Genomic DNA, 26518 nt, shown 5'->3' on the forward strand with positions numbered 1-26518 from the left:
GACAAGTCAGGCAACCTGCCTGATTTTCAGAGAAAAGCTGTGGACCAAGTTATTTTCAGGGCCTTTCCAGTATTCTAAAATTCTACATATTATCGAATGAACTTCATTTTCAACTTAACTGTACATACTAAGCCATGAAACAAAACAAAACAAAACAAAAGCACAGAAGAACCACAAGGAGACCAAGAGGCCCTTTTTGATGCTCATAGCCATCTTTGTTCACTACACTGTTTTTCTTAGCACATTAAACATTATAGATTGAGTCAACTTAAATTAGTAGCATAAGAACAGCTACAGTGTCACTACTAAGTCATGTTTTACTTCTAAATAACCACTTGTAAAATTTCCAACTTAGACAATCAACTGCTTTACTCCTTAAAAAACCAAAAATGCAGAATCAAGAGAGATGCCCTGCAGATAGCCACCAGAGGAAAACCGGGGGGTGGGGGGCGGCAGCAGACAGGTGCACAGCCTTAAAGTGTTACAAAGAGCTGCCTTTCCGTGGCTTCCAGGTTCTGAGAACCCCTGGGGACACCTGGGGCAGTCACAGAATCTGACTTCAGAAACAGAGAGGGCAGTAATGAGTTATGAGGAGAAAGCACTGGCAGCTTGAAGGGGCTGATCCCAGGGCCCAACTGCTAGACCAAAGAGGACCTGAGTACATGTAGGCTGCTGTGCAGAGAAACATGCTGCCCACCTGGCTAGGTCCACCCATTAAGCCCAGCTCATGCCCTGCAGATGCACACTTGCCCCCCACCCAGGAAGCAGTGGTGAGTACCAGGCAGAGGGCTCCAAGGGAGAGGGGGCAAGAAGAAGGTGCCAGCACTGGCCTCACAGCACATGCCAGTAAGCAAACACACCCTCTGCACATATACCTGTCCCCAGGGCACAGACACGACAACGTAATAAAGAAAAGGAACATTTGAGACATATGGCTAGGGTCTAAAAAGGAGAGTGTGCCATATGGAGAAATGCAATCACAAACTGCATTGGTAGGAAGTTTCTACTTTAATTCCTAGGCATTTTGAGTTCATATTTCATTATTCTAAAACTGAAGGCTGAGCTTATGTAACTTTCATCAGAAAAGGGTATTTTCTATGCTCTTTAGCAAACAGAAATGAAGTACAACAAATTTTTAAAAATTTTAATTATATTTTATGACTATGCTACTACAGTTGTCCTGTTTTTTCCCCCTTGTCCCCTCCACCCAGCTCCCCCACTCCCTCAGGCAATCCCCCACCACTGTTCATGTCCATGGGTCATGCATATAAGTTTTTTGGCTTCTCCATTTTCTATACTGGAACTACAACAATTCTAATAAGAAGCAACCAAGACGGCAGTTGTTGGGAAATACTTTACCTGATATTCTTGTCCTTCCTCAGGACATGAGGGGGTACCGCATGGCCCAGAGAACAGAGTGACTTGGTCACACACACCCATGTAAAACTGCACACCAGCTTCCCTTCATTTCATAGGTGTACAGACTCCTCACCATTTCCCAGTCTCTCCTGGCTTTCCTCCCATTAGCAGTCTTTTTAACAATCTCCGTTTTCTAACTACCCTCCCGCTAATCTGTTGTTTTACATTTTTGGTTCTAAAACTTAAAAGCTTATAATATACAAAAACAAACCCAAGTTTATTTTAGGTGGCTGGCACCACAATTACTGTAAAAGTTTCCAAATTATGTAAGCAAACATCTGGCAGGTCATTTCACCTGTGAACAATCTCACAAGACAGAATTCTAAAGAATTCTAAATTATGATACCTGATATGTAATTTATGTTCATTGTTCATACAACAGTGCTTACACAACAAAGAGCGAAAAGGCACACCTGATGTGTTAAATGCAACTCTGAGAACCCACAAGAGTCCCTGTCTTAATGTGGAGATGGTAATTTACTGAAGTTGAAAGTTTAAAATTAAACTGAGATTAAGTCATGAAGCTACAGAAATGCAGTGTGGTCTGCAAGAACTATGATTAATAGCCATATAGCTTTCTTTAGTTCAAGGTAAAATTGTCTTTTAACTTTTATAAGGAAATCCATTTTTTAAATTTACTGTTATAAAAACACCCTAATGAGAGTCAGAAATTGTCAAGGTCCTTTTCATATATTTGTTAAGCAAAATAAATAAGTAAATAAATCAAATCAAATTGAGGTATCTTAATCTTCTTCTCATGTGTTACATACAAATTTTTCATGGGGAATGGGTTTGGTCTTGCATTCTTCATTGAAATGAAAAATCAGTTGCTTAGAGAGTGACTCAGTTTAGAAAGTGTAAGTGATATGCAGAAAGATTAACAGTAATTTTCTGTTCTTGAAGAATCTTCAACTGGGAAAACGAACTACTTCTAAGACAGACAAACCCTAAAGAATCAACATCCATGGTTCATAAAATACACAAAACATATGTGCATCTGACATGCCAGGAAGCATATGCAAGCTTGCTCACTAAATCTCCTTTCCAGCATGCGTCAAGATTAGGACAAAGCTTGATATTTTCTGGACAAACTGCCCTGTGACAGCTAGTACTGGTAACAGCAAGAAGTCACCTACCCATGTAATGTGATTTTGATTATATATGTATATAAATACTGGGCAAATAAGACACAAATGATTACAGACATAGTGAGTATTTCTGGGTGATAAGACCACAGGTGATTTCTTTTTTATTCTCTCAATTTTTAAATGAGTATGCCTGCCTAAAATGAATGGCTGTATAAAATCCAGGCATTTCAGAGATGACGATTGTGAGGAATAGCTGTGTGCAAAAACCTGTGTCACACAAAGAAGCTCTGAATGACAAAGATGGCTGAGACACTGTGCTTGCAGTAGCCACAGTACATGTTTGCTGCTCACACAAGCAGTGCTGAAGTAAAAGTCAATTTACAAGAAGGGTGGTATGTGGCCAGTACATTCAGCTTGAGTCATGTTAATTAATGGCTCCTGCTCACTTCAACATAAAGGAATCAGGCCAAGTTATTAATAAGTGACTCCCTTCGGGCCAAGGAGTAAGCAATGCTCACTGAAGAAGATGGTCCCCTAGTATTCGAGGGACCACAGCAAGGATGGAAACCAAAACAGCTGTGCAGTAGAAGCAAGTAAATGAATTCACCAATAACCACGCCAAGCAGGGATCATCCCACCCCCACTCTGAATCCTCCATTCCCAAAGCAATCAATCTCTGTTAAGGTTCAAGTCAAGCAGACCTACTTTGAATTTCAACCCCATCACTTATGGTGTGTTCTTGAGCACATCACTTAAGTTCTGGGTCTCAATTTTTTCCATGCGAAAAATGATTATGTTCCTCTTAGGATTATTGGGAAGATTAAATGTAGCGGGCCTCCAGCACAGTATCTGGCACAAATCAGGCACTCAAAGAGAAATAATTATTACTGTTCACTCTGGAAAAATGTATATAAAATCAGCTTCTTGGAAGTCTTGATTTGAAATTTTCTGCTGCATTAACTTTTGTTTGGCTTTGGGGTGTGGGGTGACACACTTTTCTGCAGGGAATGTTGGCTGGGGAAGCCCTGTGGCCCCCTGGCACAGCTGTCACCGGGCCTCCTGTGGACTTCCTCCCAGGGAGGGTGGTGGTGGCAGCTCTCAACATGGGATTGAAGGCCTGGGGCCTCTGCAGGACAAAATGCCAAAGCTTTGGCTGAGGTACTGACAACAACCTGCTTCTGAAAAGTAAGATCTCCACCATGGCCCTAAGGAAAATGATTTGTATAGAAGTCCAAAAACTAAAACTCATTTAAAAATAGGAAGCACATTATGACAAAAATCTAAATTTTGTGTCTCCTAAAGTTGAGATTCATGAACATTTTCACGAATGTTCTGCCATCACCTCAAACTCAAGTGGGTCTGTCCTAAGGTCCATTTCTCTTCCTGCTTCCCTATTTCTCTTAGTCATTCTGCTGGTCATTCATTTACACTCAAAACCCTTGAGTCACTCATGACTAATACTCCCAGCTGTTCCATATCAGTCAACATCGATCCTGGGCTTTTCTTCCCAAATCCCTTGGATCTGTCACCCTCCATTCCCATGCTGAGTTCAGGACTTCCAGTGTCATCCCTGAGTCATGCTGAGCTCTTGTCCCCAGCCTCCTGCTCACCAACTGGCCCCCTCCAGCCCCTCCTGACACCTGGGATCAGGAAACCTACTGTACACCCTCTATCTACCATGTGGGGAACCCCTGGGGGAGGGTTTTTTCCAAATGCCATCAGGCCTATTGGTTGGGGCCTTCATGGTGTGGTGCCCCCCAATCATTCAGGACTCCCCAACATTCTTCTCTCTGGCTTACTGTCCTTCAACAGGTCTGTGGCTTTCAGCCTCTGTCTTCATTTGTGTTCTCTCTCCCTCAATTAAAGCTCCACCTCCTCTCACAAGTCTCAATTCAGCCCCTGTATTCTTTACATAAATGACTACATTCAATTCTCAACAATTTCACGAGAAAGGTAATCACTTATCCCATTTTACAGATGATGCAACTGAGGCTTAGCTTTCAATAGTTTGCCAAGAGCCACTCAATTAGCAAGTGGCAAAGCCTGGACTTGAAACTTGGGTTCCTCCCACCCCTCACCAACTGTTACGCTACAGCACTTCCTGAAGGACAGGAGAGAGGCTTGGATTGTACGATCCTGTCCCCATTTCCAGTGGAATAGGCAAGGACAGTGCCACTGTTCAAATGAGAACTGCTTATGTGTACCTGTGTCATTTTCCCAGTTACATCACAAGCTTTAGAAAGTCAGGGACTAAACCTTATTCTTCTTTATATCATGCCAGATGAAATAATGTCTGGCCAGGCTCCCTCTTCTGATCTGAGTATACTCTGTTACAAAGTGCTGAACCCCCCATGATGTTTGCATCCCTATTTCAAAGCCTTTGGTTATTGCTTTCAAAGGTACTCAGCAAGGAATGAAGTGGATTAGAAGAGATTTCCAAGGGACAGAGTGAGGAACAGATAACTGAAATTCAGACTCAGCTCCCACAGTCACAGGCTGTGACATTCATTACCCACATTTCATTCACAACAAATCACATCACAAGCCCAGGTTCGGACCTGCTTAGGACATTTATAATCACAGCTAAGACCCACAATCCCAGTTTCTAAATGAAAATTCCCCCACATCCTGTACTACCATGTGAGCCCAGGAGATTGTTTCTGACCACCGCTCTCCCTATCTTCGTAATAACAAAAAAGCATACATGGAACTGGCTCAAAACTGTCGGGGCTGATCCAACAAGAAGCAGGGATTTCTTTATGTACAAGCTGGTGATATGGAGAGAACCTGCTGATTATAGAAAGTTCTGGGTCAAGTATACAGGGGGAGACTGTTTTGATGAAGAATCAGTTGGACATGTTTATACTGATGTTAATCTTGTGTTTTAGGTCTGATCTCAGCAGGTACTCAGTGATACCTGCTGATCTCTGAAAGGCTTATGCCAAATGTAAGGCACTGTAACACTGCAAATATGCAGATAGAGCTCAGAAGCCCAAGTTACCTCTGCTACCAGCCAACTTTATATCCTGGGGTGGTCTCTAAACCACTCTTTATCTGTCCACTTGTTTTAATGCACAGAACAGTTTACAACATGTTCTTTTCCCTGAGCCATTTGAGAGCAAGCTACCAACACAATGTCCCATCACTTGAATACTTTGTGTATTTCCACAAACAAGGACATTATCCTCCAGAACCACAATACAACTATCAAAATCAAGCAATGAACATTGATACTTTATCACCGTTTAACTCTGGGACCCCACTCAAGTTTTGCTAGAAAGTTTTTCAGCTCTAAAATAAGAACTGGTTATCACTAAAGTTTCCTCTAATGTCCTAAGTGCCTTTCTCTGCCACAGAGTCCTAGCAAATGCCCAACCACTAAATCCTAATATTCAACTTTCTATAATAAAAGAAATTCAAGTTTGAGTTGAAGTCCCATCTCTGTTGCATACCTATGACTAGTAGTGCATTCTTGGAGAAGTCACTTAGCCACTCCAAAGTCAATCTTAGCATGGACATGCCTCTAAGAACCCATAGGAACCAGCCCCTCCTCACAGAAAACCATTAGCTTAAACCAGTGCAAGGGCTATTTAACAGCTAGTCAGCACCGAGGAGTCCCTTTTGGCAGATCCACTCTGCTCCCAGGTCTGGCTTGGAATCACAGAGGTGGGAGTCCTAATCATCACCAGGTTTCTAACTGGCCTTAGGTATGGTCACATTGGGACAAATGCTCAAGAAGCAAACTTAAGAGAGGTCAGTTTTGCCTCCAGACACCCAAGGAAGTGGTATGGTTAGCAATGGGCATGTGTGCCTTGGATCAGAGGTTATAGATAGAGCTGCATCGTTTGGTGCAACCCAAGTCAGCACTTGGACTTAGCCACTGAGAAGAGTTGACCTTTGGGGTTTTGGTGGGTTCCAGCTGTTATCACGAAGTGGTAACAAAAACTGTCCTTCAGTAGCCCAAAGGAAAGTCTTTAAAACAGACCTCCCTGGAAGCAGCTTCCTCACATCTCAAGATTTAGCACATTGCTTTACAACATCTAAACCCAGTGATCTTAGAACTCAGGCTGCCACATCTAAGCCAGACTGTAGGCCAATAACGCCCCTCACCGCTGGGCTGGAGAACTCTGCAGCTGGAGCCCTTCGAAATATCAACTGGGTGCTGCCACCAGCAATGGTTCTTAACAACTGCTCCTTGTTATCTATGAAAAAGTTCTCTTTGACTATTCGTGATTGTAAGATGAATACGACAGGAGGTCCAGTACAGTAGTCCCTCTCTATATTGAGGTTCACTTATCGCGGCCTCACTGTATTGCAAGATTTTAAAAAATATTGTATTTAATTATTTATCTCAGATTTTTCGCTATATCACGGGATTTTGCGGTACTGTATATGTATGTTGTTAAAAGTTACGTAGATTTAAGTGTGTAGAATATGTTTAAGAACATAAGTAGTGTTTATAAAAGTGTGGAAAAGGTTAATAAGGGACTGGGAATGGTTTATAAGTGTGTGGGAAGGGTTTATAAAGCCTTAAAATATATATAAATACTAAAATCAACGTAAGGCTCCTACTTCGGGGATTTTCACCTATCGCGGGTGTGTGTGTGTGTGTGTGTGTGTGTCTAGAACGTAATACCCGTGATAAGTGAGGGAATACTGTATATATATAAATGTTCTGCCCACGAGCAAATAAGAGTTCACAGTTTTATTAAATTATAAATTATTAAAGGAAAAGAAGAAATGGTTATCCTTTCCTAACACAGATCTTTCCGTGAAAGGTTCTGTTTTCTCAAAGTCACTCTAACCAAGTATTACAACGTGATTAAATTAATGTACTGCCAACTTCAACATATCAGATGACTACAAGAACAAAGGAGAGAACTTGAGAGAGTTATAGTTATTTGCAATTAGAGATATAAACACATTTATAACACTGTGATTTTGCTGGGGACTCGGGCGTTATTGTTGCAAACCAGGCACCTGCCAGGGAATTTTATCATAGATTTAGGAATCAAGATAGATTTTCACAGCAGTACAAATTTGAAGTATGAATGATACCGTGAGTAGCTATTAGAAGCTCAACATAAGCAGTATAGTTTTTGATGTTGTTTTCAGTCCTTCTAATGCACAGCAGATATATTCTGCTGATTGCATAATCGATCTAAAACATACTATAATTCTGACAGGGCACTGGTGACAGTAATGTAAACAGGAAGCTATGACCACTTTAGCTCCAATCTTCTTTTAGCAACAGAGACCCCTGGGGGGCTGGGAGGGAGGGGATGTGTGCTGCAGAAAGTCTTCTCACCTTCTTTCTTGATACTGATGCCCTATCAAGTCTGGCTGTAGAGACACTAGAAGTCTCTCCACCATGGTGATTCTTGTCAGGGCCCTCCTTTCTTTCTGATATTGCTCAAGAGGGCAATGAAAAACTCATGCTGAGGTAACAAGGTCTCTCTTTGTCCAACAAAAGCAAGGCTTTGGGGGAGCACGACAGGTTGAAACAAAAAGACATACAACAAAGGAGGCACTGCTCTGCGGAGATGAAAACACTGACTTTCAGACTGGGACTATCAACAGCCACTAACGCATATGGGTGTTCAAAATATGACTGTATATGTATTTTTATTTGTCCAATGCTCAGTACAAACGTTTACAAGGCAATGTGTGACTGAGTGAGGACCGACCTGGAGGAGAGCGGTCAGTGTCCAGGGCAGCACACTTCACTCAGCACTGCTCTCCAGGGCACGAGTGAACCAAGGGGAGAAAGCAAAGAAAAGCAAACTCTGATTCTATTTAAGGAAGAGCTTTCTAACAATCTGTGTTCTCCAAAAATGGAACTGGCTGACTTAGAATTAGAAGTGTTCCAGCAGAGCGGGGTGGCCATCTGCCAGGGGCGGGGCAGGGGCCGGTGCCCGGCACCCAGCACCAGGACGCCAGGCCAGCCTCCTCTGCTCTGAGGGCCCTCGGCACACGAGCTCATCCAACTGGTCACCACTCTGATCACAGCTGGTGAGAAAGCTAAGACCTGGGTGAGAGATGTGGTCAACAGTTTCAGTCTGAGGCTCTGTCTTCTCTCCTAAACTCTGAAGGAAAAAAAGACAAGGTATTCAAGGAACTTTCTAGATAATTCAGAGTGCTTGCTTTGCCTTATTTTACTTCCCCGTGTTTCACTCATTCAGTTTCTGAACATTTCACTCTTTACTAGAATCTTGAGGATATATATTTTTAAATGAATAAGAAAGAAGACAAAGCAGGTCAGCAATGTTTAGTAGCTCAAAAAATAAAGGAACTTTACGGGTAAAAGCTGAAACTGGAAAACATATATAAAATTATGCTCAGGCACTCAAGGTATTTACTTATTCATGCTACCTACATGTCTTTACCACAGTAAAATAAGAGTTATAAGCATAGGACAACAATATTTCTTTCCAGTGACTTGCTTAGAACACAAAGATAAAAGAATGTCAGTTTAGTGGAAAAAGAATCAGATTGTGAAAAGTGAAATTTCTACATCAGGCTCAGAATTTCTGATAGCTGGTGAGCTGGTGTGACTCATACACAGGCCGGTGTTTCAATTCTGTCTCTAAATCATGGGCATAACCTAATCTATAACACAAACATGCTGCTCAATTAATGAAGACTTTAAATGGTTTTGAAGAGTTAGCAGACTTTTCAAGACTGCATGAAATAAAAGACAAATATTTTGCAACACCCACTACATTCAGTGTGTAATTTTCTTTTCAGTTTTCCCACCTGTCACTTTCTCCTTTAAATGGACAAAAAAATTCTCTTGTTAGAAACAAAGAGGAAGAACTCAAGTAAATATAACATGGGTGATAATACTGAGTTAAAGTGGTAAAGTGCAGTCTCATGAACAATAATATGATACTCATATAAGGAGGTGTCAGAACATGGAGGCAGATGGGTGGACTTAGCCCAGACCTGCAGGATGTGTTAACTAACCTGGTGGTGGTGGTGGTGGTGGGGGGAGCAGTAAGATGCAAACGACCTACGGAATGTTAATAATCAAAGTCACCCTCACTGAAATGTGCAGTTGGCAAATTTAAAAAGCATGGCAAGTTTAAAAAGTGTGCCTGCAGAAGTGCGGGTGGGACTCCTACGGACCCCCGTGGAGGACTGGGAGTCCCCATTCCCTTGCTTCCCACCCCACTTGCTCCTATGGGCCCTCGAGTCAGTCCAGGAGTTGCCTCTCCTCTCTGTCCCCTTCCCCTTTCCCCCTCAATAAACCCGTTGCCTGCTCTGACAGTGGTCTCCAGGTGATTTCTCAGAGCAAGGCTGCTCCGACAGGAGGTAATAATACTTTTTCAAATGGCAGGTCAAAGTTATTGTCTCACATAATCTGAAGCAGTAACTACTGCAAGTCAGTCTGGTATGCATATAAAATACAAAGTCAAGGTTGGCCACCATTAACTTCAGGTGATTCAAGGTGGTCTTTCCCATCTCCCAAAACGAGAAAAGAGAAAGGCATGTGGGAGGAAAGCTGGACATGAGTCAACAGAGCTGAGCACCCAGCAATCCCCACCTGAGTGACCCTAGATGGCCTCGATCACCACAACTGGTGTGCGCCCAGTTGCCAACTTAGCTGACACTGTCCAGGACTACTGGTATGAGATTCACCTGGGTTCAAATTGTTTCTAACTATCTCCCTCTCTACACATAAAGGTCAAAGGGACAGGAAGTTGTAAGAGAAAAGATTTGATGGAATGGCATAAGCAGAGTTGTTGATACTTTTGGAGGTGGTAATTCCACTTCAGGATCCTCTAGAACAGTGGTTCTCAACCTGTGGGTCGCGACCCCTTTGGGGGTCAAAGGACCCTTTCACAGGGGTCGCCTAAGACCATCGGAAAACACATATATAATTACATATTGTTTTTGTGATTAATCACTATGCTTTAGTTATGGTTGGGGGTCACCACAACATGAGGAACTGTATTAAACGGTCGTGGCATTAGGAAGGTTGAGAACCACTGCTCTAGAATGTTAGTGTCAGGAGAGAAACATGTATGGGAGTCCAAAACACACGGTAGCGCTAGCTCACTAAGACCCCAAACTTGGAAATCTCCAGGAAATGACAAACGTGTTATTTCTCCATCTAGGTCTCTTAATTTTCAGGAATTAAAAAATGAGGCAACCAGAATAATGCCAATATCTAAAACAGGCCCTTTAAAAAAAAAAAACACACACAAACTAAAAAGATGAACACTCTCTCCTCAAAAAGCATCAACCAGGACTGCTCGTTCTCCTTAACGGGAAGTAGTTCAGCTCTAAGCTGGGTCCTGGTGCAGCGGACACTCACCTAGTGTGTCCTTCAGGTTCTTCACCAGGGAGCCCTTCTTCAGGCTGTTCTTCCTCTCCACGTAGTTGGAGGGCACGTAGCCCGTCCTGTTGGCGGCGTTCCTCACCCGCCACCACGTCTTGGAGTCGTCTAGCAGCCACAGGCGTTCGTTCTTCTTGATGTCCAGCTCCTGGTCCTGCTGGGCGGTGTAGTCCCACTTTGCTATAACAATGACTTCTTCTGTCATCTTTCATGGAATCCTTCTGTCAGCAAAACATTTGGAGATGTTCATTAGAGAACCATCAAACACTTCATCCTTTGCATCAACTTGAAAAATTATGCAATTGACAGCTTTTATTACAACTTGGCAACCAGTTTTCTCCTGCGTCTTGAAAAACTCAATCTTAACATGATCTTCTTTCAATAAGCTTTAATATTTTGTTTAGAAACAGCAACCTTATAAAACAAATTTTAATTTTGTACACTGGGAATTCTGCATGCTCTGCCAAAGTCAAAAATAAACTTTCAAAAAATTCTAAGCAACAATATGATAATTAAACATACTCATCCAATTAAGCAAGACCGGATCCTTATAGTTTATATGTTTACATCCATTTTCTTAGTATGTGCTGAATTTAATGAACATATTTAATAATTAAAAAATAACACCCAAACTCTTCCTATAAATTAAAATGAAAATAAATGTGGTATTAATACAACATGGTATCCTGCACCGGACCCTGAAACAGAAAAAGGAAATGAGCTAAACACCGGTGAAATCTAGTTAATGGTAATGTACCAATGTTAATCTCTTAGTTTTGACAAATGTGCCATGTTTTTATAAAATGTTAATACTAGGGGAAACTGAGTGAAGGGTATACTTTTCTATAAATATAAAATTATTCTTGAAACCTGCACACAGATGTTTATAATTATGTTCCTTCATAATTTCCAAAAACTGGAAGCAATCAAAGTGTCTTTCAGTAGATGAATGGATAAACGAACTGTGGTATATCCACATATTGGAATATTACAAAGTAAATTTTAAAAAAGCTATCAAGCCATGAAAACACACAGAGAAAACTTCAATGTATGTTACTAAGTGAAAGAAACCAATCTGATTCTCACAAAGACTCTCTCTTTGACCAAATGTTAGGCCCCTCTGAATTGTCTTCCCAAACTAGGCCTCGACTTTTGTACTTGCATATCCATCTTTGCATTGCTCAATTTTAACAAGAATCATGCTAAGTTGGTTTAGCCAGAACCCTCTGCCCTGACCCAGGTGAACCTGACCACCTTGGTCTGCCTGTTAGGTCAGTTTAGCCAAAATACCCCCTTTACTGTTTCCTCTTAGGAATTTTCCATTAATCTATTCCCCACCTGCTCCTTGGCTGTAAACTCCCACTTTTTCTTCTTGAGTTTGGAGTTGAGCCCAATCTCTCTCCTCTACACCTAAACTCCCTTGTAGCAGTCCCCTGAATAATCTGTCCCACAGTCCTTTAATAAGTGCCATGGCTAATTTTTTCTTTAACAATTCCAACTACAGACATTCTGGAAAAGGCAAAACTATGAAGACATTAAAAAGATCTTCAGTTTCTAGGGGCATAGGGGGAGGCAAGGATGACTAGGCAGAGCACAAGGGTTCTTAGGGCAGTGAAAATACTCCGTAACGTACTTTAATAGTGGATACATGTCATTATACATTTGTTAGGACCCATAAAATGTACAACACCAAGAGTGAAACTGTAATATACAATTATCCCAAAATAAAAAGTTTACTGCCCTGGTCAAGTGGCTCAGTTGGTTGGAGTATCATCCCATATACCAAAACGTGTGGGTTCAATCCCCAGTCAGGGTACATACAAGGGGCAACTGACCTATGTTTCTCACATTGGTGTCTGTCTCTGTCTCTGTCTCATCTCTCTCCCCCCACCACCCTTCTTCCCTCCCTTCCTCTCTCTATAAAAATCAATACACATATCTTCAGGCGAGGATTAAAAAAAAATTTATTAACATCAACAGATAAATATAACATATTATGTATCTAATGAAGTCAATTCTGGAAGTAATAAATAGCAAAGGTACACCTGAATGACTGAAATGAATATAACTGTTAACTATTTCAGCAGCTCCATACTTCTTGGCTAAAATATGGGCGAGTATTTTTTCAGCAAGAAAACTCAATATTCAGTCCTTCAACTGACTAGAAGTTTCTTCAAGACTAGAAAGAAAGGTATAGTGAAAAGACCGCTGACTAAAACCCCTTCCTCTCTGACGGAAAGGAGCTGGCATTATTTCACAGGGATGACTTCAGGATTGTAGAGGCAGCCAATGCAATGCGCCTTATTGCCATGGAGGCGTAAATACCATTTTTAAATAACATGACACTTTCTGCTAGATGTTATAGAAGTTTATAAATAATACATATTCTCCTCTTTCATAAATTAAGTTCAAAATTTAGATAACAAACCTTTGAGGAAGGTGGCAATGTTTAATAAAGCTTATGTATAATGTATACAACAACCAATAGGATAGAGTTTACACAAAGCTCATTTCCTAAAGGTAGACAAGTTTGTAATCTACTTTCAGAAAATGTCAAGTCCATACCACCTCTCTATCCTGACCAACCTTCCTGTCACGTTAGATTTTGAGTCATAAAGGTTTAAAAAATAAAAATAATGAGAGCAGTAATAGGAATGGGATTCAAAGAATATCCCATTAGAATCACAGGTTTGTTTCTTAATTCCATAATTTTCAAGAGCTTGTATCAAGAACAGCACATCACTTAAGATCAATCAAAGCAATCTGTTAATTTTCTGCATGACTCTAGGTAAGGAGATGGCCAGGCATTTCAGTGCACACTAAACATCCTATGGAAGCTTAAAAAATACCAGTGCCTGGGCTCTCCCACAGATCAAAGAAGTGGGGCCTGAGCATCAGATTTTTATAGCTTATAATTCTGAAGGGAAAAACCAAGTAAGAGGGACCTGAGTCACCAAATGGCCTCTGCACTCCTGGTCACTAGACCTGTGGCCTGTAATGAAAACTCAAATATTCAGTTTAGGAAAGTAAATGTTAAGTGTATGGTGGGTACTTGACACACATGAACTCATTTAATCAACCCAACACCCCCCTTCAGGGAGGGAGGTGTTATCCTTTCGGAGACTGAGGATCAGAGAGACTCAGTGACTTGTAAATGACAGTTAGAATTTTAACTCAGGTCTGTCAACTCTCAAATCTGTGCTCATGTGCTCACTCTGAGGGTGGGTGGTTGGGTGAGGGTCGAATGTGTGGTCTGTGTTTTGAGAGACATATTCCAACCCAGGAAATCTATGGTTCTAGGACAGGTGAAAATAAAAAGTTCCTATGTACCTAGTGAGGCCTGGGTGTTCCTTAGCCATAGCAATGAGTTTTAAACCTATTCTATAGATTTATGACAGCTTCCCATCACAATGAAAGCTTCAGGAGGCCAGACAATCAACAACTGCCTCCCTCCAGTGAAGTCGGACAATCAACAAGTGCTTCACCCCAGCACTACAGAAGGCTTAGCAATCAACACCTCATCCCAATGAAATCCAAACAACTGTCTCACTCCAGCACTTGAGAGCCATCAACAGCGATCCCATTGGTCACACAGTAATCACACATACACAGGTCAACTAATCTATGAAACTTACGCTTATGAAACTCAACTAATTATCTGATCCCATATTTCCCCCAAACCTTCATCAAAGGAGCTCTGTGCAGGAGACCGACTTGGAAGCACATGCTCCTTAGCCAGCCAGGAACACAATCAGCTCTTTCAGGAGCAGGGTTGTGGCCATGGATGGCTGCCCTCTGGCTCCTGCTGTAAGATGCCAGGGCACTGCCCTCAGGGACCCCAAAGAAGTGGGGAAGAAGAGTGCCCATATGGGAAGGGAGCAAATGGAGGGGTGACGGAAAGAGGTGATGCTGGACCACTGCGAGGTAATTAGCAGGGAGCTATGACAAAGGACAGTCGTGGGGAAGGGGACAAGGAAAAGGAAACTGATTTCAGTTGAGAGATGAACAGTCATTGGAGGGCACTCCAGGCCAAAAAGGTGTAAGCAAGATCCAGGGGTAGGAGCACATTACTAAGCAGAAGAATTAAGAATATATGACCCCAGAGAGAAATTTAAAATAAAAAGTAAACAGGATATGTATTTCTGGATGTTTTCTTTTTTAAAAGCAATTTCAATGTGTAGTAAAGTACCCTCCCCTCGCCCTACACCATCACCCTGTGTTCCTGCCAGCATTTACCCTTTCTTCTCTTTGACAAAAGGGGCGGGAAAGGCCAGCTGCTGGCCCATTCTGGAGGGAACTGCATGCTGGGCAAAAATGCAGATTTCACCCCTGAGACCTTGGGAAATGGTTCTACAACCCTATTTTCTTTCTAAAAAAATCCTGTTAACTATATCTCGCTGGGTTATGGCTGTGTTACATACTGCTCATAATAGCCTGTGTTCCTACAACATCCAAAAATGGTCACAGATATTTCTAAAGAGATCTCAGGATCAAGCTAAACTAGTTGGTCATAATGGCAAATAGAGGACATTAGTCATAGTTGAATCATTTGTACGTCCACTTCAGACTCCAACTTATCCTGTAAAATGGGGATAACCACCATTGCCGAGCCTCACAAGGTGCTCAACAGAAGCACGATAATGCAGTATTTAAGAGGCTGGGGTTTAGTTCTTTTTTTTTTTTTTTTTTTTAATTTTTCAAATTAATTAATTTGTTTGTTTATTTATTTTTAGAGAGAGGGGAAAGGAGAAAGAGAGGGAGAGAAACATCACTGTGTGGTTGCCTCTCACTCGCACCCCCAACTGGGGACCTGATGTGCAACCTAGTCATGTGTCCTGACTGGGAATTGAACCAGCGACACTTGGCGTGCAGGCTGATGCTGGGGTTTAGTTCTTATGGATGGAGCTGGAGTCCTGCTGCGTGCCTCAGCCCAGTGGCCTCCTCTGTAACCGGCAGTATTAACAGCGCCTGAGAGGAGCTTTTGAGGAAAGCCCAGAGCACACTGCCCATGTGGGAGAGATACAAGGATGGGAACCCCACTTAAAACCCTCTGTATACTAGAGTACACTTTATACATGTAAGGGGGGCTGTGCTCTAGTGACTCCTTCCTTCAGTCAGGATTTACTAAGCACTTGCCATACAGCGAGTGGGCAGTCTTCCACGGCACCAGCGTTCCTTGGTGAGTAAGACAGACCAGGTGTCTGCTCCTTGTGATTCACGCCCTAGGCACAGGAGCACCTCCTCAGAGACACTCGGTTTGGAGCAAATTGCTAAAGCAGCAACAGCAAACCAATGCAGGGAGTAATTATGCCAAGGCCAGCCAAAAAAGGGAATACTTTCTATGCTTTCCCTCATTTATTCCAATGCAATGCTTTCCTCTCTTGGTGTGTATCTGCAAATACTTCAGGATACATACCTCAAAGAAGCAGTCTCCAAAACAACTAAAATACCTTATAAGTTCTTTAAAGTTTCAAGTAGTGGTGTAGATAAAGGACTTGCCAGATGCTGAAGAACCTGACAGAAGTTGGCAGGAACTTGTGTATCTTTGGGGGACAGAAAGGCCTGCTGCTGGCTTTTCACAAGCAGTGTCACTAATCACAGCTAGCACACTGCAACTGTAAGTGGGACACAGTATGGAATCTAGTGGCTGTTCCAACTCTGAAGAAGTTAATTAAGCTGTGACAAGAGTCAAGGTCTTACTACTTGCCTAAGGCACAAAGATACACTACATGTAAAAGAGAAAATAAACCACAGCACTTGGCTCAACACATCCCTTTTCCAAAGAGTGGGAGAGGTGCCAGCGTGGCTGACATTGGAGTGCTGGAGGGGAATCGGTTCCAGGCATGACAGGCACCTGGTCCCCATGGCAACGGTCTCATACATGTTAGTGCATCAGCTGTTTACAGCAAACCTCAATAGAAATTACCGACAGACAGATTTAATAAATGAGGAAACCAGGGCAAAGAGATAGTAAATAACTCATCCAAATCCCCTAGAACTGTCTTATCACAAAGCCCGGGCTTCATCTATTATTACCCTCTACTGCCTGGTAGTGTTCTTAGGGAGCCGAATTTTGTAGCACAGCTTAAAAAAGAAATCCCAAGGGTAAGGTAGATGCTAATAAGCAAGAACTGAGCTTCAATTTCATTTTGATAAACTGGTAAGTGAAAATACTAAGGGAGAAACAGCAGTTACTCCCAATTCTCTGGGTATGATCTATGAAGGGTGTTGTTGGTTTTTAAATATTTCATTAGAGGAGGGGTAAAGGAAGCCTGGACTAATTGAAAGGCAAATGCTTCCTGATTCCAAAACAGGGTGCACGGGGAGCAGGCCTCTGTTGCTGTCATCAGAGCGGATGGCACCTTCCCGCAGCTGCTCCTGCTGAGGGTGGCTGAACAGAACAGGGTCAAATCACTAATGCCCTGTGAACTTTGCTCCATGGGTTATTTTGGAGAGGGTCTTTTTATTATTAAGTTTTCAAATTTTATTAGATAATAGTCAAAGCCTCTGGCCAGTAAAGCCTCTATGTCTTTGAATTTGTGAAGGTTCCCTTTGTGACCACCGATGTGACCCATTTCTGTAAATGTTCCTCTGCAGCAGAAGGCGAGGGTATGAAACCCAGCCTCGGCACCAAGGTAGGCGACCTTGGGGGAAGTTGTTTAACTTCTCTAACTACCATTTCTGTGTTTGTAAATGGGGTCAGGGCTTCTGTGAGGATAAAATTCAACAATGGATAGATCAAAGACCTGATACCTGGTCCATGGGGAATAAAGGTTGGACATTCTTGTTCTTCCTACATTCATGTCAGGCTGAGTCAGAAGAGTCACTGGACTTGAATGAAGCTTTTACCAGGATTCAAAAATAGATCTGCACTAGATTATATAGTGTCATTCAAAAAGAGAGAGAAAGCTTAAAATCACAAGACTGATGCTGTAAGGTGGTGCCATACAACTGGGATGCCATGTACCGTGAATCCTATTGAGAAAGCCTTACAAAAAGACCCCAGTGGTTCTTGGGTACGCCCCAGCTCCCATTGTAGTGGATACTAATGATACTATCTTTTTAGCCTAAAGAGATTTTCACGTGTCCATGGTACTTACTGGAATATATTTTAAAGACCAGGAAGTGTAGGCAAATTATTTTCAAAACATAAATTTAAAGTATCTATTGATGTGAATTCCAAGAACCAGTAAGTGAAGAAAGACACTTAAGTACCCAAGGATGGGGGTCGGGGGTCCTTGGCTTTTTGTCCTCCTTCTCAGCTGCCTGCCCCTTGCGGACCTCCTGGCCCCTTGCCCAGCCCTGGACCACTGCAAGGAATGAGCTCCCCACTTCTGGCTACAGGGCTCTCCTTGCCAGGTCTCTTTCTCAGGGTGCTGGCTCCACTAACCAGCAGACATCCCAGGACCCCTGAGCAGCATTTACCACTTTCTGAAGAGTGATTATAGGAAGTATTAGCAGAAGCTCATGCACAAAATATACCACATAATTTTTTTTTTAATTGTGGTAAAATATACTTAAATTTGGTTAAAATGGTGTATTTTAAGTGTACAGTTCAGTGGATTAAGTACATTTACAATGTTGTGCAACCATCACCACCATCCATCCACAGAAATTTTCATCTTCTGGAACTCGGTGCCCATTATACACTAACTCCCCTTCCTCTTTCCCCTGGCAACTACCAGCTGCCTTTCTGTCTCTGTAAATTTGACTTTTCTAGGGACCTCATATAAGTAGACTCATACAGCATTTGACCTGTTACGACTGGCTTATTTCACTTAGCATAATGTCCTCAAGGCATGTTGTAGCATGCGCCAGAATGTCCTTCCTTTTTAAAAAGCCCGAAAAAGCCCTGGTCACTTGGCTCAGTTGGTTGGAGTGCCATCCTGTACACCAAAAGGCTAAAGGCTCAATTCCCAGTCAGGGCATGCACGGGAGGAAACTGATGTCTCTCTCACATCGATGTTTCTTTCTCTCCCTTCCTCTCTCTCTAAAATCAAAACATATCCTTGGGCGAGGATTTAAAAAAATTAAAAATGAAATGACTAGCCTGAAAAATATTCTACTGTGTATATATATACCACATTCTGTTTATCCATTCATCCATCAATGGCCACCTGGGTTGCTTTGCCTTTTGGCTATTGTGAATAATGCTGCTATGAATATAGGTGTGCAAATATCTCTTCCAAGACTCTACTTTCAAGTCTTTGGGGTATATACCCGTACCCCAAAATGGAATTGCTGGATCATATTGGCAGTTCTTTTTTTAACTTTTTGAGGAACCACAAAACTTTTCCATAACAACTGCACCATTTTACATTTCTGCAAGTAGTGCACAGGGTTCCAATTTCTCCACATTCTCACCAATGTTTGTGATTTTGTTTTTTTGACAACAGCCATCCTACTGGATGTAAGGTAACATAATTTCTTAAGTTAACCTTCTTTTTACTGGATCACGAACAGGATTTGTTAGTAGATGGTAATTCTCAAGAAAAATGAAATTGTATACTTTATAATAAATCCATGGTTTTCTGCTGAACTCCTTTTGCCATCCCTTTTTTAAAAAAGTGGATACCTATTATTTTTTCATCCTTCCTGCCAGGATCAGGTACCGCCCATCCCCTTAAACCACATTAAGAAAAATACCTTAAAATGTGAGTGTATCAACCAGTTCTCAAGAGTTAATCACCAAGCAACTCATTTTGCTACGTGATAACTAAGTGAAATGCCTGGACGCAATCAGTATTCCAAAGACGAGACTGCAAGTCAATATAACTCATTCACACCTAGGGCATTTTACAGAGAAATAAAACTTGGAACTCTCTTGCTTCAGCTAGGATCAGGAAATGCTACTTTTCGACACATAATTTACCACTTCAGCCGTAAGAGTACCCATGTTGCTAACCTTTGCTAAACCTTCCTCAGTTTCCTCATGGGCGTCTGAAACACTCATTACACTGGAAAGGAGGTTGTGAAAGTTAAGTGAGACCACAATACCATCATTTTGCAGAATCACTATCAGTTTAATAAGCCAATTTTATTACACAGTATTAACGGTAAAACAAATAAAATTCAAATAACTACACTGGAGTTAGAATCAACACTGTCTTACACCAACCTGGAACACATCACAGTAATGAAGTGATGAGACAAATATCAGCAATGGGAAAATACCCCCAAAGGTCAAATCCATAGAAACAGAGTAGAAAAGTGGTTGCCAGAGGCTGTGGGGGTGGGGCAAATAGGGAAGGGTTGATAAAAGGGATCAGCTTTCAGCTATAAGATCTGAGGATCTAGGATGAAATACATGACTAGTCGATAACATGGTATTCTATAATTGAAACTTGCTAAGAGACAACTTAAATGTTCTCACCAAAAAAAGAGATAAATGAGAGGTGATGGATGTGTTAATTAACTAAATGGGGAGAATCTTTTCTCAATGTACACATATATCAAATCACCACGACGTACCCTTTAAATACCTTACAATAAAAATTGGTCAATTGTACCTCAATAAAATTGAATTAAAAAAAAAAAAAAGGAAAAAAGAAAAGTACCATCTATGAAAATGAACATTGATCTCTTTGGTGAAACTTGACCCTCCTTTAAAATGCCGAGTGAAATGTTTCCAGATAATGCATATCTACTGCTCACATAGAAGACAGACAGCCATCAGTCACCATTTTTAGGGGTTTATTGAACCTTTTTCCCACAACCAGAAATGTAGTTGTAACTTTTGTAACTTAAGCATCTATTTTTTAAACATATGAAAATATAAATGTCATGAACATCCTCAATTCTTACAAATGAATTCAGCCACATCAATCAATATCTGACCTTTTCCCTTATGACCTATAATTCATGATTCTCTGCCTAATTCTGAAACATACAAGAGTGAAAAGAGAAGCAGTCATAAAAAATACACACAGTCTATATTATCTGGGCCTCACAACTGTCAAATATGAGTAAGCTACCAAGATCATCTTAGTTCTTCAGATCTACATGGCTTACGCCCACATTCTTAAGCACTGTGTTTTAGATTTCCCTTTTTAAAAGAAATGGAAATTACAGAAAGCCCCTCTGTACCTTGCCCTGAGGGTGGAGACCCTCACCCATCATGCTAAGCAGGGAGCCTGGCCGTGGGCAGGCAGGGCGAAGTACCTGAGAGGGGACAAGGGCTACTCTGGGTTTAATCACCACACAGATAACCTCTACAAATGCTTTTGGAAAAATAAATGCTAAAATTTATTCCAAGTGTACAATGCTTTTTAAGTAAATCTTCCCTATCACTGTATAAAGATTTCTAGCATATGTACTGATTTTTTACAATAAATCTTATTTTTTAGAACTGTCTTAGTTTCCCCTATTATTAACATCATACATCAGCATGGTACATGTGTTACAATTAAGAAACCAATACTGATACATTATTAACTGGAGTCAATATTTTAATCAGATTTTTTTACCAAATGCCCCTCCCCTCTTTTAATCCTGGGATCCCATCCAGGACATCACATTACATTTAGTAGTCTTGTCTCCTTAAGGTCCTTTTGACTGTGAGAGTTTCTTAGACTTTCCTTGTTTAGATGACCTTTATAGTTTTGAGGAATATTGGGGTCAGGTATTTTGTAGAATGTCCCTTAGCTGGGATTTGTCTGATATTTTTCTCATCATAAGACTGAGTTATGGGTTTGGGGGGAGAATGACCACAGAGGTAAAGTGTCATTGTCACTGTATTATATCAAGGGTACATACTACCAACATATCTTATCACTGTTGATGGTCAATCTTGATCTCCTGGCTGAGATAGTGTCTGCTAGATTTTCCCACTGTGGGGTCATTCTTTCTCTCTTTTTCCACACTGTGCTTTTTGAAAGGATGTCTCCAAGCACATCCCACACTTAAGGGTAGGAGTTATACTCCATCTCCTTGAGGGAGACTACTTACAAAAATTTTTTGGAATTCTGCACAGGACACTTGTCTCCCCTTCCATGTTTTAAAATTTATTACATCATTTACTTATATGGGCTATAATCCAATACTTATTTATTTTGCTGTCCCAATTGTTCTAACATTAGCTATTGAGTGCTCTTTCAGTTCTGTGTCCCTTTCACATACCCCATCACTGGGAGTGTGTGTGTGTGAAGAGTGCGTGGGAGAATTGTGTGCTTGCATGTGTGTATAAGTGTGAGGTGTTGGGTTTTGAGGACATCCTTCCTTCTGGCAGCACAAGATTGTACAGGCTCACCTTGCACCTCTTCTGCCCGAGTCTCAGAATCAATATAGCTGATTTCAAAGTAACCAGCAGTATATACATCGCACTTTTGTTATATTTTACATATGAGAATTCTGTGTTAATTCTAGTCCAGCTTCTGAAGGTCACAGTGCTGTTAAAGAAAGATGCTATTCTGTCAGAATGATGATATTTGATTTCGAACTAGTCTTCCCTCCTGCTAAGCAATGCTTTTAAGTAATATCCTGCACGAGTTACCTAACTTCTCCATCCCATCCCCTCCATAACCACAGCCACCTTCTCCCACCACCCGGGTCTCCCACAGCCTATTTCTCAAGGCTTGGTCCCATCCCCACCTCCTCACTAACCTGTGCCAAACCTCCGGATCCCACCTACAGTCTTAGCTGTACACGCTTCATGTGACTCCAAGCCTGATATTTTTACACTTGAATTAGGTGAGCCAAAGCAAAGTAACACATACTAAGAGCACTTACAGAGATCTCAGTTACTATAAATCAGGAGTCTGACAAGGCCACCAAAAGTTTGAAGGGGGCATTTACACCTACCCCACACCTGCCCAGGTAGCTGAATACGCAAGAGAAGGACTCAACCTGCGACCAGCCCTGTTTTAGACTTCTGATCACTGGCTCGGGTCAACTCTTGGTGCTGCTTGGCAACCTGCTCCATGTCTCTCTCTCCCTCTGTGAGGGGTCTATTTCAGATCTTTCTCATATCTCCTGCCCTTTTCTGCAGTCTCAAGTGGTCAACGGCCTTGCTTCTTGTTTCACTGAGGAAACTATAAGCAGTCAGAAGGAAACGTCTGTCTATCTGCTACACTGTTTCTTTGTTTCTGGGTGAGCATCTAGATGTCCTTCCAAGGCCTGTCCTCTGTGCAATGAATGCTACTCCCTCTTGCCTCCTGAGGGAATCTGCTCCTACAGTTATTTGCCAGTGCTACTGTATCATGAATATTTCTCTTTCTTCTGGATTATCTACCTGCACGTTGACAGCTGACACTGTCCATCAGCCCTTTCCTGGACACATCTTTCACTTGGCTCCTCAGTCACACAGCCCTGCTCTTCTCTTTTCCTCCCAATCCCTTCTCTGTCTCCTGCTGGCTCTATCTGTTTCTGACCTACAGGTGCAGAAGTAGTCGGGCTGTCTGGGGCCCCTACTCCATCCTCACTCCCTGGATGAGTCTGTCCATCCTCCTGACTCTGAGAACCACCTCTACCCCGGCTGCTCCCAAATGTAAGTCTGCAGTCCTTCTTTCTCCCTGAATGCCAGGCTTCTACTCCCAGCTGCCTATTTGACACCTCCACCTGGATGTATAACGACGTGCACTCATACTTAACATGTACAAACAGAACTCTTCATTCTCTCTACCATGAACAAAAGAAAGCAAATTAAATAAATAATAACAAAAACCTGTTTCCCATAGTGTTCCCTTCTGAGCAAATGACATAGAAGAAAGCGATTCAACCAGTTGTTCATCACGCCAAAAATCTTAAGACTCCTCTCACTTCGCATCCATTTCACCAGCAAACCCCAGAGGCTTGCCTTCAAAATCTGTCTGGAATCCAACCAGTCCTCGCCTCTCCACTGCCCTGCTCCAAGCCAGCTCCCGCCGGGACTGCAAAACTGCCTTTTACTGCTCTCTAGTTCCTTCCCTCCGTGCAGCTCCAGCCTGTCTCCCTAACAGCCGCCTTGTGACAACTGTAAAATGGACAGTGATTTATGCCACTGCTCTGTTCAAACTTCACGGTAGCTTCCCATCACACTAAAATAAAATCAAAGCTGAAAACAACTTGGCTCTGCGCTTTCTCCAAACTCACATCCCGGCTCCTCATGCCTTGCTTTTTCTCAGAACAACCAGGGGGGCTCTGGCCTTGGGGCCTCTGCACTCACTCTGCTGCCTGGAATGCTCTTCGCTAGACATCTGCATAGCTTGTTCCGTCACTTTATTCAGATGTCAAGTCCAACGTCACCTCTCTGTTCTTCCCTCCCTCCCTCTCATAGCCCATTCCTGACTTAATCCAACTCTCTGCCAGCCTCGGCTGGCCAACAGGGCCTAAAATGGCTGCTGCCTCCCCTCCACACCTTGCTCTTTTCTTTTTCCACAGCACTGACCACCACTTCACACATATTTTTATTGAGTGACTCTCCATTTTCCCTTGCTCAATCTAATTCTTTGAGGATAAGGACTTTGTCCCCTTGTGAACAGAGCAGTTAGCAGGGCCTGAGCCCAGTACGTATGCAGGAGTGGGTGAACGAGTGACCTGCAGATGCTCTGTCTGCAGCAGGATTCAAATGTAAGAGGCTGCATCTACCACAATCTCACCTTTTGCTATAATCATTGTTACTCTATATGATAAGGGCTCTTTACCCATGATGGAAGCCATAGGAGAATTTCAATTAAAATTTTTAATTTTATAATGTTCAGCTACTTTGAGCAAAAGGATGAAAGTACATGGACTATACATCAATATTCATGAAATACAGATCAATAATGAAGAGTGAATCTTCCAGTTCTAATAACTGACTAGCACAGTAAAAGATAATGAAAGTTAGAAGTTTAGAAAAGCTCATTCAACTACTAAGGCTAGCAAAAATAACCTAAGTATTGTCAATAAAATTTCAGCATTTAAAAACTTTGTATTCATCTTTTTCAACCTCCAAATTAAAATAAAAAGGTTGTTGAATACTGAAACACCACAAAATGTATACTGCTTTTCAGCAGAGCTTTTAGAATACAAGATACCCTTCTACGTGAACGCATTCAAGTTATAAACAGTGGAACCCATTGTTGGCCCAGTAAAAGACTGTTCCAGTTAAAACAGTCTGGATTCTCAAGTAGGAGTTACTGATTTAAATGGATCAAAGCATAATGAAATATACCTGCAAAGAAACTTCTGTAAGCAGTACATATAATGGTAAAAAACTGGTATCTAGAATACATAAAAAATTACAGTTCACAAAGAAAGAGACCCACAACTCAACTGAAAAGCAAGCAAAAGACGTCATTACACAGAAGGACAGCATAAAGGGTGAAAAACATAAAAGCTCAACCACACTCATAGCTGAGATCACAGTGAGATACCCTTTTACACTAAATGGAAAAATGAAAGACATGATGAGGTAAGTGCCAGGAAGGCCGTGGAGCAAGGGGCATCTCCATATTCTGCTGGGGAGAGTGAAATGGGAAGACAATTTGGAATTATGTTGTAAAGGTGAACACTGACCTGCTGTACAAGGTAACAACTCCACAGGCTGTTATTGGCAGGAGAGGACTCTGGCACTTGCGAGTCTGGGACCTGAATAGCAATGCTCAGGACAGCCCTACTTATTACAGTTAGAGAAGGAAATAAATTACCCAGTCAACAGGAGAAGGGATAAATGGGTCTAAAGTCACATAACTCAATACTGTACAGCAGTGAAAGAGGACAGCTTCCTCAAGCGACTGTGTGAAACCACGCTGAGTACAAAAAAGGCAAAGGACTAACTGCATCCCACATGGTTCCATTTTCATAAAGCCCTAAAACAAGCAATAGAAACACTCTTGTATAAACTTATTCATGCATGTGGTGAAACTAATTTTAAAAAGGAAGGAAATGAATGATTGAGTAAATAAATGGGGGAGAAGAGACAGATTTCCCCAAGAGAATTTTAAATAAATTAGGTAGAGACTCCTCTCCTCAAGGAGGTGGACCCTAACTCTCCACCTTAAGTGTAGGCTGCACCTAGAGACTTCCTTCCAAAGAGGACAGTATGGAAAGAGGAAATAGTAACTTCAGCATGGAGAAACCTGACAGACATGGCCTCAGCCAGGTGATGAAGGCCAAAGACATGTCAATAAATCAGATGACCAATGTGTATTCTTTTTTTTTTTTTTTTCCCACTGTGTGGTTGCCTCTCACTCACACCCCCAACTGGGAACCTGACGTGCAACCTAGTAATGTGCCCTGACTGGGAATCAACCCAGCGACACTTGGCTCGCAGGCCGATGCTCAATCCATTGAGCCACAGCAGCCAGGGCTTCAATGTGTATTCTTGATATGATGCAATGAGAATGGCACTTTACCTCTATGGCCTTATCCCCAAAATACCATGACCATGGTCCAGTGATTTTCAGCCAATGTGCTGTAAGAATTTTAAGGACTTCTAGCCAAGATGGAGGCCTAGATAGACCTGACAGACATGCTGCATCTCCCTCCACAACTAAGAAGGAATACAACTGCCTCGAAACTAGAGACAACCATAAGTTCCAGAAAATCGAGCTGCATGGATATAAAGAAGAAATACTCATCCAGACAGTAGGGGTGGAAAGGATGTGGTGTGGTAGACACAGCAGTAGCCTGGCAGAAAGAGCAGTCAAACATTTAAAAAAGTCGAGAGGGACACCTGGGGAGCACTCCCAGCACCAGACTGCACAGCTCA

The 26518-nt window shown here is 41.9% G+C and overlaps 1 protein-coding gene across 2 annotated transcripts in view; it reads right to left on the reverse strand.

Moving 5' to 3' along the window:
* NCK2 (NCK adaptor protein 2) overlaps window positions 1-26518 on the reverse strand; it is a 137380-nt gene that overhangs the window by 32654 nt on the left and 78208 nt on the right. For both annotated transcript variants that reach the window (XM_090281862.1, XM_090281863.1), the window contains one exon: window positions 10828-11069. In XM_090281862.1, coding sequence (XP_090137988.1) covers window positions 10828-11053 — 226 coding nt within the window. In that variant the 5' untranslated portion in view covers window positions 11054-11069. The remainder of the gene's footprint in view (window positions 1-10827; window positions 11070-26518) is intronic.

Source organism: Furipterus horrens, unplaced genomic scaffold (assembly GCF_987537825.1).
Source record: "Furipterus horrens unplaced genomic scaffold, mFurHor1.1.pri manual_scaffold_6, whole genome shotgun sequence".
NCBI classification, from domain to species: domain Eukaryota; kingdom Metazoa; phylum Chordata; class Mammalia; order Chiroptera; family Furipteridae; genus Furipterus; species Furipterus horrens.